Source organism: Misgurnus anguillicaudatus, unplaced genomic scaffold, assembly GCF_027580225.2.
Source record: "Misgurnus anguillicaudatus unplaced genomic scaffold, ASM2758022v2 HiC_scaffold_28, whole genome shotgun sequence".
Taxonomy (NCBI): domain Eukaryota; kingdom Metazoa; phylum Chordata; class Actinopteri; order Cypriniformes; family Cobitidae; genus Misgurnus; species Misgurnus anguillicaudatus.
In genome coordinates, this window is record NW_027395278.1 from 3,572,487 (window position 1) to 3,588,220 (window position 15,734).

The 15,734-nt window shown below is 37.8% G+C and overlaps 1 protein-coding gene across 1 annotated transcript; it reads left to right on the forward strand.

The window, feature by feature from the left end:
• The first annotated feature begins 107 nt into the window (after positions 1-107).
• Positions 108-9,732, forward strand: LOC141362575 (ovarian cancer G-protein coupled receptor 1-like). The gene is made up of 2 exons (XM_073864846.1): positions 108-549; positions 8,285-9,732. Exon 2 carries the CDS (start codon positions 8,290-8,292, stop codon positions 9,379-9,381), a length of 1,092 nt encoding a protein of 363 aa, XP_073720947.1. The 5' UTR covers positions 108-549; positions 8,285-8,289; the 3' UTR covers positions 9,382-9,732.
• Positions 9,733-15,734: the final 6,002 nt, after the last annotated feature.

Sequence of the window (15,734 nt, forward strand, 5' to 3'; positions counted from 1 at the left end):
GCCTGTCCATTAGTCGTGCTTTAAAGGTTACAAGTTTATTGAAATGTCAAAATAGTCGCGCTTTTAAAACATGCGTCAGAAGACCTACAGTATGCGTCTATATCCTTACGCCTCTGCCTAGCTACTGACGTTTCTTTAGATGTTCCCACATCCCCTTTACGCAGCCCAACAGGTGGAAGAAACTGCAGCATGTCTTCAAACCTACCGAGCCACCTTCCCAGACAGCATATTTGGACACACTCGCGTTTTGAGTCAGCTCGGCTCAAACACACCGCAGGTGACGCAAAGAAGCGATAGACAAATGCTGTCTTTACAGGAGGACACTTGGAAGTGAGAAAGTCTGGGGAAGGCACTTGAGATGAGCGTTTCGTTTTCAGTCATTTGCGCGTCTTCAAAGGAAAAACTTTGACGCAATTGTGTGTATCGAAACCAGCGTGCGATGCTATTTGATGTGAGCAAATATAATGGGCTGTTGAGCTTATAGAGGATATGAATTCACACTTTGAAAATGTCTTGACTGAGGAGAATTGGATAAAAATCAAGCTGAAGGTAGGCTAATGTATTTTTTAAGCTGCTATTTTCTTCATTACATTTTAAGATGTGAAAACCACAATTTCCCCTATAGTTATAGTTAAAACAATTCTCACTAGTGTTATAAAACCGGTTCCCTGTTATGCATTATTGTCATTACAAAATATCAAATGAAAGCACATCTTTTAATTGAACATTTTGTGAAGACGATCTTATTATTTTATGTTACAATAGTACCGTTATAACTTTATGAAAAGCATTTTGGGCAGAAAACGTGTTTAGATGTGACTCTACATGTTATCCGTTAGTTATCCTTAAGCTGTAGGCTATTAGCTGGGTCATCATATAACTAAGAACAGCATCAACAGCTGTCTACCTGCTGGATTATTAATAGCAGTATGTGCGTTATTAACGATGATTAACAATTAATTCGTAAATATCGGTTAAATATGTAATCTTAAAATAAAGCAAAGCAGCATAGAGTAAATGTATGGTCTGTTCACGCGCAGACCTTGCACACATTGTTTGGTAAATGTTTACAGTCGCTGCCAAACACCTTATTTAAAAAAGCTCTCAGTCAATTTCCTGATTTATTTTAATTAAATGCAAGAAATCCAATGCCTATACTATAGCATTCGCCTATAGCCTATACATTACTTGCATGGCAACCATAGTTGTACTGTGGTATTTGCAGTAAACCCATGGATGCGAGATCATGCGACAGTTAAATCAACTTAATTATGACTTCTGTTAAACCAACTGCTGTGTTTGTTGTGAAAAATAAGAGCACATTTACAAAATGGCTGTAACTTGAGAGTTCAGACTTGGATTCCTTCACTCTCCAGATTTATCTACAAAATGTAGCTATTAAAATAAATGTACTATTCTTTCTCTGTAGTGAAACCTTAGTCAGTTTTCCTCATACTGTACTTTTGTGTCTATTGTGTCAAATAATAATGAACAAACACTTCAGCTGTCATTGATGCAACTGTTCAGCTGTCAAGATCAAGCAATTTCCTGTGATTCAACTGTAAGTGGGAGTTGCTATCTTTAGAAAAAATGATAACCTCAAATCTTTTTTTACGAAATAAAATAAATTTGAATATTTTCTCAGATGTTAAACTAAGGCAATCACGTTTGATCACATAATTATGAATGGTATTTTGTTGACAACATTTGATGTTACTACAGACATGAGGTCACTGCATATACCGTCTAGTACAACAGCACTCTCATATTTCTTTTATATATCCATAAAGACGTTAATATCAATTCATTTTTGAATCTGTGCAAAAGTACCAATGTATGCCAAAGCATCAATCTTTGTGTTGCTAAGCAACATACTTTACTGCAGGGCTATTCAATATAGGGTATATGTGCAACTTACTTCTGCATTCCTGTTAAAGGGGACATATCGTGAAAATCTGACTTTTCAGAAAAGATCAACCCAGTAACTTAGTTTTGGCTCTTCTTGTGATGCCAGAAGGTGATAATACCGCCCCTTAATCTGCACTATCCAACCACAGCTCTGCCATTTAGTGCAGAGATCAACTCATTGGCATATAAAAGGACACACCCAAAAACGGCAGATATTTGCTCACACCTACAAAGTGGCATTTTTTGTTGGTTTGGTCATGTGCCGTTTGGGCTGTTTAGCTCTAACCCTAAACCAACACACCTGAAGAAGCTAATGTAAGGCTGCGTCTGAAAGCTTCATGAGGCAATAACTTTGGCAGCATGAAGGCAGCTCTGGGAAATGCATTCGTGCAGCCTTCATAGGCAACGTAATGGAATTCTGTTTTAAATATAAACAGAGGGCGCCTTTGTGATAACTCACCCCATATTTGAAAACTACAATACTAATTTCTCGCTAGAAATGTACAAGATGATGAAAGTATCTCAGAATACTCAGTAGGGCTGGGCGGTATATCGGATTTAGGGGATATATCGATATGGGTTTCTGACGCGATGCGGAATTAGCCAATACCGTTCATATCGATATGGTTTGATGCGACTTAAGTGCGCATACACGCGCTCTGCGCGAGCCCGCTCGTCACAGCAAGTATGCGACATGGAGAAGCACGCAGAAACTCTGTGACGCTTGGATGCGCCTCATGAATGTGGACATTCAAAAACTGCAGCTGCATGCATCCGGAGGACTGTTAAGTTCAAGACTAAAATAAAATGTCTCCTCAACCTGCTTTTACAGAGAGATCATTGGAATTAAGTTGCCGCTGCATATGTGTGCTTTCATCCCAATAACGTGTCTGACGCCGCATAACAACACCTTTTTATCTAATACGCTATTAAAGTTATTCCTCATCACTATTATAGCAATATCAGGTGAGTGATACTGCGTTTATACTTTAGTTCGACGGGAAAAGTGCGTAGATAAAAGAGAAACTCCGAAGGAGTTTTATTTTGTGGTAAACTTTTTCCTCAGATTCAAAGCCCAATATAACAGCCACAAACAAGTCTCCGTTATTTAATTTTAAAACGTCACTTTAGAATTAGTAACGAATGATTATGCTGCTTCAGTGAAGCTATTAGTGTGTATTAATGAGATTATTATTGAGAAATAATAAGGGAGGATGTGTGTGAATGAAACAAAGACAATTTAAATGTGCTGAATGTGTGCGTGTTATAGTTTCAGTTTGCACGTAGCCAATCAGATTCCAGAACCACATCTGTTCTATAAACTTAATTATTTTGGATCATATGTTTTTTAAGTTTTGTCCATTTTTGTGACTGGAATACACTGTTAGGACAAAAGGACTGTGACACCCCCTTCTAATGAACTAATCTTAATGCTATACAGACAGTTCAGTATTTTAATGAGAACTAGGGGTGTAACGGTACGCAAAAATCACGGTTCGGTGCGAACCCCGGTTTTGAAGCCACGGTTCGGTTCATTTTCGGTACAGTAAGGGAAAAATGCAAACATTAAACTGCAGGTTGTTTATTACTATAAACTTTTTTTACAATTTGTTTACACTTTTTTAAACACTTTTTATTAAATATAACATATAAAATATATATAAAATGAAAAAATTATAAATAAAATACTACTGCAAAGTTCTTTTTACATTATTTTATAACAGAAGGTAACTCTTTTCTTAACCTTCTCTTAAACTTTTTCTACTAAAACCTTGAACTAACAAATTCAATTCCTGAATACATTTATAACCAATTAGCCTACATTTTTGCCACCAAAAATTTTCTGTTTTGATTTATTTTGGATTGTTTACCTCACAGTATTGAATTGGCTATGTACCATCTCTGTATAAAAATATTATTACTGCTCTATGTGTAACTGCATAGCAAGCAACATGATGATATACTTATTATACACTCATTTTGAGATTAGTGAGTTGCATGCATAGCCATCTTTGATCTTTTGCACGTTTCTCCTATTCTTTGCTTGTGTTGTCAGTGTAAGCTGCCTGTGACTTTACTAACGAACCCCTCCGCAGCTGAGTAACAGCTGAGTAAGCCCGGGTTACAACTCTTCCGTGTCCCGACCAGCTGATCGCATTGTGACAATGATATGATTGACGTGATATGCAGATGAAAAATCTGATCACGCATTCCTTATTCTCACTGTCACAGAAAGCGCGTCTCATGAATGCGTAGCAACGAAAGACGCGCAACCTCTCACTCACTTTTGAAAGAACAAAGCAGCGCGTTGACACGCGTTTAACATGCGCTTTTAGATACGACACGTAAACGTTTACATCAATAATCAAACGGATATACAACTAAGTAAATAAAAATCTTTCTGCGGGCCGAATTATGTTATATGTTTGACAGAAGACTTGCGCTGAACGAGGAGACTTCCGCCACTTAATATGTTCGTGCGGAAACGCACGTATTATGTTCCGCACAGGCGCACACAAAATGCATTCGGCCTTTCGGTGCACGCGTGCACCGTGCCGAAAGCCCTGAACCGAAACGGTCCGGTTCGAATACACGTACCGTTACACCCCTAATGAGAACTGTGTGTTTCTAATTTTATAGATAATAATTTCAATAGTATGGGCAGGAAACTTTTCTATAATTATAATTATATTATAGATTAAAGATCATATTACATGATAATGCCCATGTGCACAAAGCAAGGTTAAAAAAGAAATGATTAAGAACTTCACTGGTTTGTATATAAAGTTAACTAAACCCAGCTAAACAACTTTGGTATGGCAAACATTTACCACCCATCAAGGACATGAGCATACAGTCATTTCGGGTAAGATAAAGGCTCTAACAAAGATTATTTTCTTATATGGTACTGCATGGTATAGCATTAATTTTTGTTTTGATTTGAAGTGAAATAGATAGTTTATTAGGGAGTGTTTACAACTTTATGGTACAACAACTTTAGCCACAAAGATTATGCAAACTGTTTAAATAAAGGCTTTGACTTTCAAGTAACAGTTTTATCCTTTTTGTAAGAAATACCGGATATATATCGGATACCGGCATTCCTACAAAAAATACTGGGATATGAATTTTTTCTCATACCGCCCAGCCCTAATACTCAGGAAGCAAAGCAGACACTTGATTCGGATGTGTCTTGATACCTTTCTGCCTTGGAATGCTGCCTTCGAAGGCAGTATTTTAGAGCTTTCGGACGCAGCCTAAGTCTACAGGATTATTTAAAAATAACTGGCAGGTGTGTTCAATTAGGGTTGGAGCTAAACTCTTTAGGATACCCACCCTCCAGGACCGGAATTGAATAACCCTGGTGAACTGTATAGGCTGGAACTAGGGTGGCCATTCGTGCCAGTTCCGCCGGACACGTCCCGAACGTGTTTTCGGGTTCGTTCTCCAGAAGTCACGTTGGTCGACTGCATACGTCATCAAGGTTTAATATTTCGGGTTTAATTTCAGAAAAGCAACCGTTACATTTCAAGGTAAGAATGAAACTAAAATGATTGTATTTCTTAAAAGAAATAAATCTTAATTTTCTAATGTATTTTAACTGAAATGTGAAAACCTCGATGACGTATGCGGCCGAGCAACGCGACTTCCGGAGAACGAACCTGAAAACATGTTCAGGACGTGTCCGGCGGAACTGGCACGAATGGCCACCCTAGCTGGAACAGGGAATACGAACATGTGATTGGAAGGCCATGTGAATGCTGACATTGACGAGCTGAGATTTTCATTCAAAAGTTGCATATTTTTACAACTCTCAGCGCTGAGCGCGGAAAAAACACTGAGCGCCGGCTTTCAGCGTGGAAAAAACGGCCAGCTGCTGGCTTTTTTTTAAAAACATCGCGCTTTTATTGAAAACAATTAAAAACATACGCTGACCGCTGGCGTAAAAGCTTGGGTGTGCACGCACCCAACTCTCCACTGCACATATATTTTGGTCTGGGGTGCTGAAAACAGACAAGTAGTAATAAAGCTTAGTAAACCTTGCTGAAATAAACAGCCTTGTTTTAGCTGGTCTCTCTGCCTGGCTTGTTTTAAAGGGGTTTTGGCCACTTTTTAGCTGGTCAAGCTACTGTAGTCTTATCGCTTCAGGTTGGAAGCATGGTAAGTTTGGTTTAATGGGTTTGCTGGCCTTACATGGCCTTAAATTAGAAATTTTGGTGCTTTACGGTGCCATAGAAGAACCATTTTTTGCTAAATGGTTCCATAAAGAACCTTTAACCTCTGAAAAACCATTCTGTTTCACAAAAGGTCCTTTTTTTAGAAGGTGTCCAGCATCAGATGCTTTTAAAAAGCCCTTGAAAACAATTTTTTTGCACATATAAGATTAAGGTCTGAACTTACTATAACCATTATCTTTAGAGGATTTAAAAAATATTTTCTGTAGAATTATTTACTTTTTTTATATTATCATTATCAAAAATTATCATTACCGCAACATGATATTACATTTACAAACTCGTGTTTCGGTAATGAGAACTAAAAAGTTGTCTAGGTACTATGACAAACAAAATTTCAACTTTTATCTGGAGAAAAAACATAAGAACTGCTGACATGGTAGCCATCTTGAGTGTCACAGTACATTATGTCCCTTCCAACAATTTTTTTGTTGTTGAAAATGTTAGTTCCTTGAGGGCTTAAACAATAATTGAAAATTGTTGCAGAGGATGAGAAAATTTTTCTTGGACACATTTATATTCCTTATTATTGTCTCTACATTTACCAATGATCGCCAAATACCACATGTTTCTTTACTGTAAATGTTTATAGTATAACATGCACCGAAGCTTTTTATTTTTTAGATTTTTTAATTATAAATATTTCCATGTCAAAGAACCCAAATCCAGTCATGGGCACGTTGCGGTAATGAAAATTTTCCCTTAAATGTGGAAAAAACAACAAAATTGGTTTGTATGATGTCATTTGAAATCATGTGCAAAATAGTACACGAAGAGATGTTTGTAACTGTATGCTCCTTATTTTGATACTCTTACTTTGCATTTACTTTTTTTATCAAAATGCTTCATGACACCTCATAAGTCTAATTTCGCGAGAATCACCCAACGGGATGCAGATTGGCCAATTAAATAAGATGACCAAAATTAACTGTTAAAATGTCAATTACCCTCATATATAATGTAACTATTTTTATCTCTTATTTCCATCTCTTATTGCTGTCAAGCGGCAAATATTCTTGTTTTAATAAGCAACAGTGGAGTGGCTTTTAAATATATATGTATATACAGTAGATAAGATATTACTTACTCTATTCAAGTTTTATAGAGTAAATGCTCTACTGTGTATTTACAAGGGCCAACACATGCTTCAACATTTTTTTTGTCTACAGAGATCCCCAGCTTGAGTCACTTTCTCATTCTTTCATTATATTGGGTAATATTTTCCCCAACACTGGTGATGGTAGTGTGGCTGTGACTCTGATGCACTTCATCATTTCATGGATTGGTAATGAAACGCAGTCTTCTTCCTGTGATTCATTTGGGGGTCACGTCCGTTATGTTGCAAGATTCTTGATTAGTCACTGCAGTCAAGGTCTCATTTCCAACAGCATTTCTTCAATAGATTGACTTATCTGTCACGCTGAGTTTGAAAAGGGCAACATATGCGTCGCATCTATGTAAGAATTCATGAACTGAGGTTTAAAGGTAAAATGTTTGTTGTCATCTGTAAAGTGTGTTTCGCAACAGAAATGCTTTCTTTATTGGGAAGGGAAGCTTAAAAAATAGCTTTTCAAACCGAGTTGAGCTTTTTTTAAACTTAGTTCTGCTTCTTAATATCTGTCCTTCTGTGGGTTTGTAGTTTACAGTCTGATAGACTCAACCTACACATAGGCCATTTTGCATTCCAGCCATTCATTTCAGCATCAATAAGTGTTGGTTATCAGAGAATGATGTTGACTTTTGAGACTGTCCAGACATATTATTACCAACATAATTTTTGAAGAAAATAAAACCTACTGTAGTATCCTTTTCTATCTGGGGTTGTTAAGATGAAACTGTATTTGCCAGTGTAAATGTGGTTTGGATTGTAATACAAGTATGTTCAATATACATACATGGTCATATAGCAGCAGATGACACCCATAAAGTATTTTAAGCAAGTTTATTTTAAACATTTATTGCTATATTTCACACTGGTGGTGCATAAAAACCCACAAGGAGGCGTTTTCGACAAAATTATCTCTTCCTGTCGTACTGTATACCCACTCTATTTCTATATGATTAGCGCATGTCTAACTCCCACACTGTGTCGTATGTATTCAAAATCATATAAATGACAATATTTTGTTTGTATCCCATAGATCCAATGGAATGTGATTACGCTAACCTCACCGAACACTGTGAACATGAGGTTGGGAAGATGAACATGTCTGAAGATCAAATCAACTGTACTATTAACCACGAGATTCACCAGTACCTGTTCTCGGGCGCATACATTCTAGTCTTGCTAGTAGGTTTACCTGCAAATGCCTACTCGCTGTACCACGCCTGGTTTCAGTTGAAAGCCCGTAATGAACTGGGGGTCTACTTACTAAACCTGACCATATCGGACCTGCTGTACCTGGCATCCTTGCCCCTTTGGCTGCAGTATATTTTCCAGGGGGATAACTGGAGCGGCTCAGAGTTCCTTTGCCAACTATGTGGCTTCCTGCTTTATGAGAACATTTACATCAGCATCGGTTTCCTGTGTTGCATCTCCATAGACCGTTACCTTGCTGTGGTTTACCCCTTCCGTTTCTCCGCTTTTCGAACGGTGCGAGCAGCGACGCTGGTTAGTGCCGTGGTCTGGCTCAAAGAGCTCCCCGCAGGCATAATGTTCTTCCGGCACAAGGAGCTGAGCAGAGACAAGCACAACCAATCGGTGTGCTTCGAGCACTATCCCATGAAGACGTGGGAGTACTCCATAAACTACTACCGTTTTTACGTAGGCTTCCTGTTTCCTTTAGGAATCCTATCAGTGTCGTACTTTCGAGTCCTAAGGGCGGTGGGCAAGAGTACAGGTACACAGACTTCCCAAAAAACCCGCATCAAGTATCTGGTAACTAGTACTATTGTCATCTTCCTGGTGTGCTTCTCACCATACCACATCTTTTTACTTGTTCGTACGTTTTTCGAGAGGGACTGCACCTTTATCGAGAACATTTTCAACTATTATCATTTCTCTCTGTTGCTGACAAGCTTTAACTGTGTAGCAGATCCTGCACTTTACTGTTTTATTAGTGAGAGTGCCCAAAAGGACATGCAGAGGGTTCAAGATTATTGTACTCGTTTCTTCTGCTGTTGCTCCAAAAGCCATGGAAGGTTCAGCACGCATTCCACTGAAATGGCAGTAACCAATGACAACACTACAGGCACCACTGTGGTGACACTGTTGCAACAGATGAAAACTGATGTCTGAATGGGTTTGCGTTGATGTTTTTGTACTTGCATCGAATTATGGACACAAGGCAATGCAGGCACACTTATAAATGTTTTATACCACGGGCATGTTGAATGCTTTACTCTGATTGGCTGAGAAATGTTCCATGGGTGTTGATTATTTTTCTGTAAACCACACACCAATCCAGGCAACAGAGCAATTTTTGTGGTAACCATGGTATAAGCGGAATAATTCACCCCGGTCCTTTGAACAGGGTTCCCACGGGTCTTTGAAATCCTTGAAAGTTTATGAATCTGGGGGGGGTTTAAGGCTCTGGGACGTTTTTTAAAATACATACATTGACACAGATCATTGAAAGTGCTTGAATCTATTTTATGCAAAAAATATCCAAAATGTAGTGTAGGATAATATCATAAAAATTTTAGACTTTTTAAGCACACGTGCTTAACTCTTCGCTTTAGATGCCTTCTGTATCCGAATGTTGATTCATACCAAAATTCTTTTTTGCATAGTTGTGTTTGACACATGAAAACGTCTTGAGTTACGTATGTAACTGTTGTTCCCTGAGAAGGGAACGAGACGCTGCGTCTCCCTTGCCATACTTCACTTGAAATGTGTCCCCACATTTGGTCCTTGAATTTGAGGGTATTGGACCTGGAAAGTCCTTGAAAGGTTCTTGAATTTGAAGTTAGTCAAGGTGTGGGAACCCTGTTTGAATTATTTGAAAATAATTCACACCCGTGCTGTGCATTATTTTCTTTAAATTCAACGGCCCGTCGTCAGTTATTCCTTACTTAATACCTTTTGTTACCTACTGTTTTGTTCTAAAATGAAATATTGCAATATTTTATGGTTTTGGTACATCTACTTAAAGGGACACTTCACCCAGTTGCATTAAGCTTTGTATAGTTAGAACCCCAGTCATGTTTTTGAATGGTCATGCATCATTCCCTCTGTTTCCCCTGAGACAGGAGAAATACAGATTTCAGTGTTGCACTTCCTTCTTTCAATGATGTAAAAATCATCATATTGCATCATTGAAAGAAGGAAGTCCAATATCTTTGTTGAGGGGGTGAGACATCAAACACCCCTTTTCTCGGTCAAATAGGCACCAAATTCGAAATGTATGTTACATTTCGACTACAAATATGACACACTTTCAATAAAGATTAATGTTTCTACGGGTGAAATGCTCCTTTAACATGTTGCTTTTGTGTGGTGTCATTCTCAGGGATTGCTACCTTCATAATCACCAGTGGTTGACTTGAGGTTTGAGGAACCAGTGGCTAAAACTATCACGTAGCGTTCCAAGTCCCTTTAGCTACATATATTTCCAAAAATTAAAAAAGTTATTTCTGCTTGACAACCTCATCGGTTTTTCTACTTCTAGTAATATGCTTGACAGGAAACCCAAAATGAGATTTCTGTCATCATTCGCTTTTATGTTGCTCTTAACCCATATGATTTACTTTCTTCTGTGGAACGCAGTTTAGCAAAATGATCCTGCTGGATTTTGTGTACAGTATAATAAAAAGGTGAACTGGGACAGACACCCTAAACAAGAAAATGTGGTGCGATGCGATTGTTTGCAACATGCGACGGGTCAACATGTGTGGCATCATTGATGTCTAACCTGGCATAATGTTTTACATGGATATTAAATATATATGCGAGTGTGAATGAGATTTTTGAGCTGCAGAAGATGGAAAGATGTTCGCGTGGGACAGCGCAAAAGGTCATGGGTTCGAACCGAGTGGCAACCTTCCGATCTCTTTGATGAAGCCAACCCGGCTAGAGGCTGGCTTTAATTAAAAGAGTCCCGCCTATTTTTGGTTATATGGAGTGCTGCGCTGCCAAGATGGTGAGGCTAGAGACTGGCTCCAAAAGGGAGTCAATTGCCATAGACCCCCATGTTAAAATGCCCAACTATACAGCAGAAAATAAAACATTTACAGCCTGGTACAAAAACTGATTTGGTGTATATAGCTAATTTTGCTCTTTATGACCACTGTGAGGGGGTGAATTTTGAAATTTTGATTTTCTGCATAATTAAGGGAGTGGCCACTTGTGTGACAGGTGAACTGTCACTGCTGTCACTACCGTCGAGCTAGGCGGGCGTGGTTTCAGCAACCAGCCACCTCAGCTTCACTCACATCCTGCCTCTTTACCCATTTCCGGTTATCCGCGAGTGATGCGCTGCCAAGATGCTGACGGCAGGCTTTGCCAACCATTGGCTTCAAAAAAGCTCTTCACAAACCTGAGTCCATATTTTTACAATCTAAGGTTCGAACCCAGGGAACATGCATGCTGATAAAATGTATACTTGTAATGCACCGTTAGTTGGATAAAAGCGTCTGCCAAATGTATAATGTAATGCGATGGAAAAATTAAAATTTAGTAGCAGTAGTTTAAAAGGAATTTTAAAGGAAAACACCACAGTTTTTAATATTTTACTATCTTACCTTAACTTAGGTATGTATTAATTATATATTTTGACTGTTGTAGTCATTATTCTTTATTGTATGTGTTGTATCGTGTATTTTTGTGTTTGTATAGTGCTATGGACCATTTTTTTAAATGTTGTCCTGAATAAAGAATATGATGAATCAGAAAAAAAACAGAGAACTATCATCATATTACTGCTTCAGAGGTCGAAGTGCCATACAATATAGTTCTCATTTTTTATCTGCTTAAAAATCGCCACGTTTTATTTTGTACCACCATACTTACTCGTGTAACTACTCATGCAACAGTCTTTAAATAGGGAAAACATGGAAGTGTTTGGTGGCTTCTAAATTCATCCCTGTTTGGATCCTAAGGAATGAATGAGGCTAGGCTAAATGCTAACAAATTCACAACGCGCTGTACAAAGCTTAAGTGCACGTATTGAAAAAAGATAAGTATGTATTAATTTGTCTAAGTTGAGGTAAGAACATAGTAAAATATTGAAAAACGCTGGTGTTTTCCTTTAAGCTGTTCTTCTCAGTTAAACTGTTTCTATTATGCATCTATGGTGTTTCTCTTTTATTTATGTATTTTTTATTTTTGACAGCATCCTGTTTATTTTCTATTGTATGGAAGAGAGAAGCTTAAACTCATTTAATATTTAATAGAAGAACACCACATACATGTTTGAAGCAGCATAAGGGCAAATAAATTATGTTTTTATTTTTCGATGAACTGTAGTTCTCTAAAAATCCCCAAAAGCTATGATGTCATGTCTACCTTGGCTTTTCAATGGTTTAATAAGGTGCATACAGACAGTGTGCAAGCAAAATAAAGTATAGAGTGGGTGTGAAGGGTCAGCCACCCCCAAGCAGGCCATTAAATGCGGACAGCATCCCGATGTCACGTCACATGCTGGTAAAATATGTGAAAGAAAGGGCTGAGCTATAGTCGCCTCTAGAAATCATGAATGTTCTGTTTGCTCGAAGCAAAAGGGTAAATAATGATGATGAGTGTTTACATTTTTCTTTTAGACTGAAGTGGCTGCAGCTATAAGCCGCATGGCTGTAACCTAAATGGCAAGATTGTATTAAGATAAGAAATGTTCTCTGGTGCTTGTTTCAAACATTATAACAGATCTTAAAATAGATCTATATATATATATATATCTGTATATCTATATCATATACATTTCTCAACATTTTACATCAAATGTTAATTGTGTTCATGTGTTTGATTTATGGTATTTTTATTGTTGTTTTTATATTCTGTTGTTTATCGTTTTTGTTGGAAAGACAAATGCTAAGTTGGATATTTGATGTAAATGAAGGTAGATATGAAGCGGTGTATGGATGCTGTGTAGGGAATTAATTCGAAGGGATCTCTCTTCTTCACCAGACCTGTTTATGAAAGCTTCCTTTATTGCACATTCTGTGCATATAAAGTACAAGAATCAGTGTTAATGTTACTTTTAAAGGAACACAGTACATTACTGCATTCTTCCTAATAAAGTAACTAACACTTCTTATAAAAAGTTATGACACAATTACTTAAATGCATTAGTTGTAATTTTTGTGTTTCTGTTAGCACTTTGAAACCTGCGGGCATCTGAAGAATCCAATTAAAGGCCCACTGAAGTGCCTTGGAATGTGTAGCATTATTTGATGTGGTGATGTCAGTTTAAATGAAACAACGGAACTATCGAGAAGACCCTCCACCTTTTAAAAATAACCAATAGTGTTTTTTATTTATGGCACAGTCCAGCAAAGATAACAAAACATAGAGGATTGGACGCTTCAAAAAGCATTTGATTGTAAAGGAAGTTTGATGAGAAGCTCAAGTGTACTGTAGGGTGATTTCATAAAAATGTAGACTTTGTATTTTGTCTGTTTTGGACCATGCCAGTTTATATTTGAAGAGTTTGGGTTCAAAACGAGGCATAGTGATAATACGCACTGCCCGAAAATAGTCCCCTGCCATTAAAAGTAACCAAGGGGACTATTTTCAGGCAGTGTGTAATATCACTACGCCTGCTGCAGCCATGTTACGGCAGCAAATTCCTTGATTATTACACCAGAATAAGAGTATAGTTTCTAGCCATATCTGCCTAGAAAATCACAACTTGTAATTTTCTGTCGGTCTTAGTACACAATGTAACTACAGAAGAGTCAAGTTTTAAATAGGAAAAATATCCAAACTCTTTGGTTATTTTTTAGAGCAATGCTAATGGTCTAATCAGATTCAATGGATTGTGCTAAGCTATGCTAAAAGTGCTAGTGCCAGACCCGGAGATCAGCTGAATGGATTTCAAAACGGTAAAAATCAAATGTTTTACTGTAGGGGAGCTGGAAAATGAGCAATTTTCAACAAAACTGGAATAACCCTTTAAGATAATTCCTGTCCGGGAAACTATTTAATTTTAATTTCATGGGGGCTTTAAAACCCGTTTCAGATTAATTCATTTTAATTAGATTTATTGTGACCCTGCCTGTGAAATCCCAGGTAATGATTTGTTTTACTTTCTACATGATATCATCATACATACTGTAATGTAAAGAACAATCTGAAAATGTATTATCTTTAATATTGACTGAGTAAGGTTATGTCAAAGATTGAAATGAAGTAAGGGATAATGTATAGGGGATATTTCATGATAACATTATGCCACTTATTACATTAATATTTACATCATAAGTAAAATAAGGAACATTAAATATTGATTTGAAATATTTTACTAGCTCATTTTTAACAAATGCAGTGAGGAAAACCTTTTATTTTTTAAATAAGACAAGACATTTAAATGTCACAAACACACTCTTTGGTTTAATATAATGTATATGTAGCAGCACTACCCAGAGACGGGCTGAATAAGTGCTTTAATTAGAGACAGGTGCGCTATGGGTGTAGGTCTGTATAAAAGAAAGGTCTCCAGCGTTGTTTAAGCGTGTTGACGGTTGGTTGCTGCTGCGACTTTGGACGTTAAAGGTCTGTTTCCTTGGTGGATCTGTGAGCCGTTTGGGACGAGTATTTGAGTGGGGACTTGCTGCATTTTGGGTAGGTCACAGTGTATAAATTAGTTTTATTTACGATGAGCTGTTGACTGCATGCGCTTTGTTCATTTGTTTTAGTATTCTTTCCGGGCTGTATTATTCGTGCCGTGCCGTGGTGTTAGCAAGGCGGACTCTATTTCACAGGTTCGTATACTATCGTGAGTTATTTAATGTAAAGGGAGCTGTTATTTGTAAGCGCTCTATTTGTTTATATAGTATACATGCTGTGCGGAGTTATGCTGCGTTCCAGAGCCCATCCAAACCAGTGGGACGTGGGACTTATCCTTCTTGAAGTGTCCTAGCTCCTACTTCAAAGCGTTCCAGGCATTTGAAGTGGAACGTAAACAGAAAACATGGACGACCGACCGGTCTTCTTAAGGCTCGCACAGACTACATAACTTTTAAACGTCGGTCCGAACTGTGCAGTACACACTACAGTAAAACATCAAGTTAAACATCTTTACAAAGTGTTCTGGAGCCATTATATAAAAGCGCTGCATGTCGCTAAGTAACTTGGTATATTTTACCGTAGTTTCATGATAACAGATAATAACGACATAATTTCACGCCATAATATAAAAAACAAGTTGTGTTAAAATAACAATGTCTAAAACAACCCTACAAGAAGAGAAGTACAATTTATAGTCTATTCCTTGAAGATTTCCTCTCACGACGACGCGATCTATGGGCGCCGCCATTGTCCTCCGACTTATTTTTCTGAAGTCGGGGTAGGTCGAACTCCCCCGAGTTCGCCGGTAGGAGGTTCCACTTTGACAGGCATTCCAGTACACTTTTCCTAGTTGGAGGTAGGATAAGTCCTATATCCCACTGGTTTGGATGGTCTCTGGAACGCAGCATTAGTCCATCCTTTGACAT

Coding starts and splice junctions, on each gene's coding strand:
- LOC141362575 (XM_073864846.1), top strand. CDS start 8,290: ATGGAATGTGATTACGCTAACCTCACCGAACACTGTGAACATGAGGTT.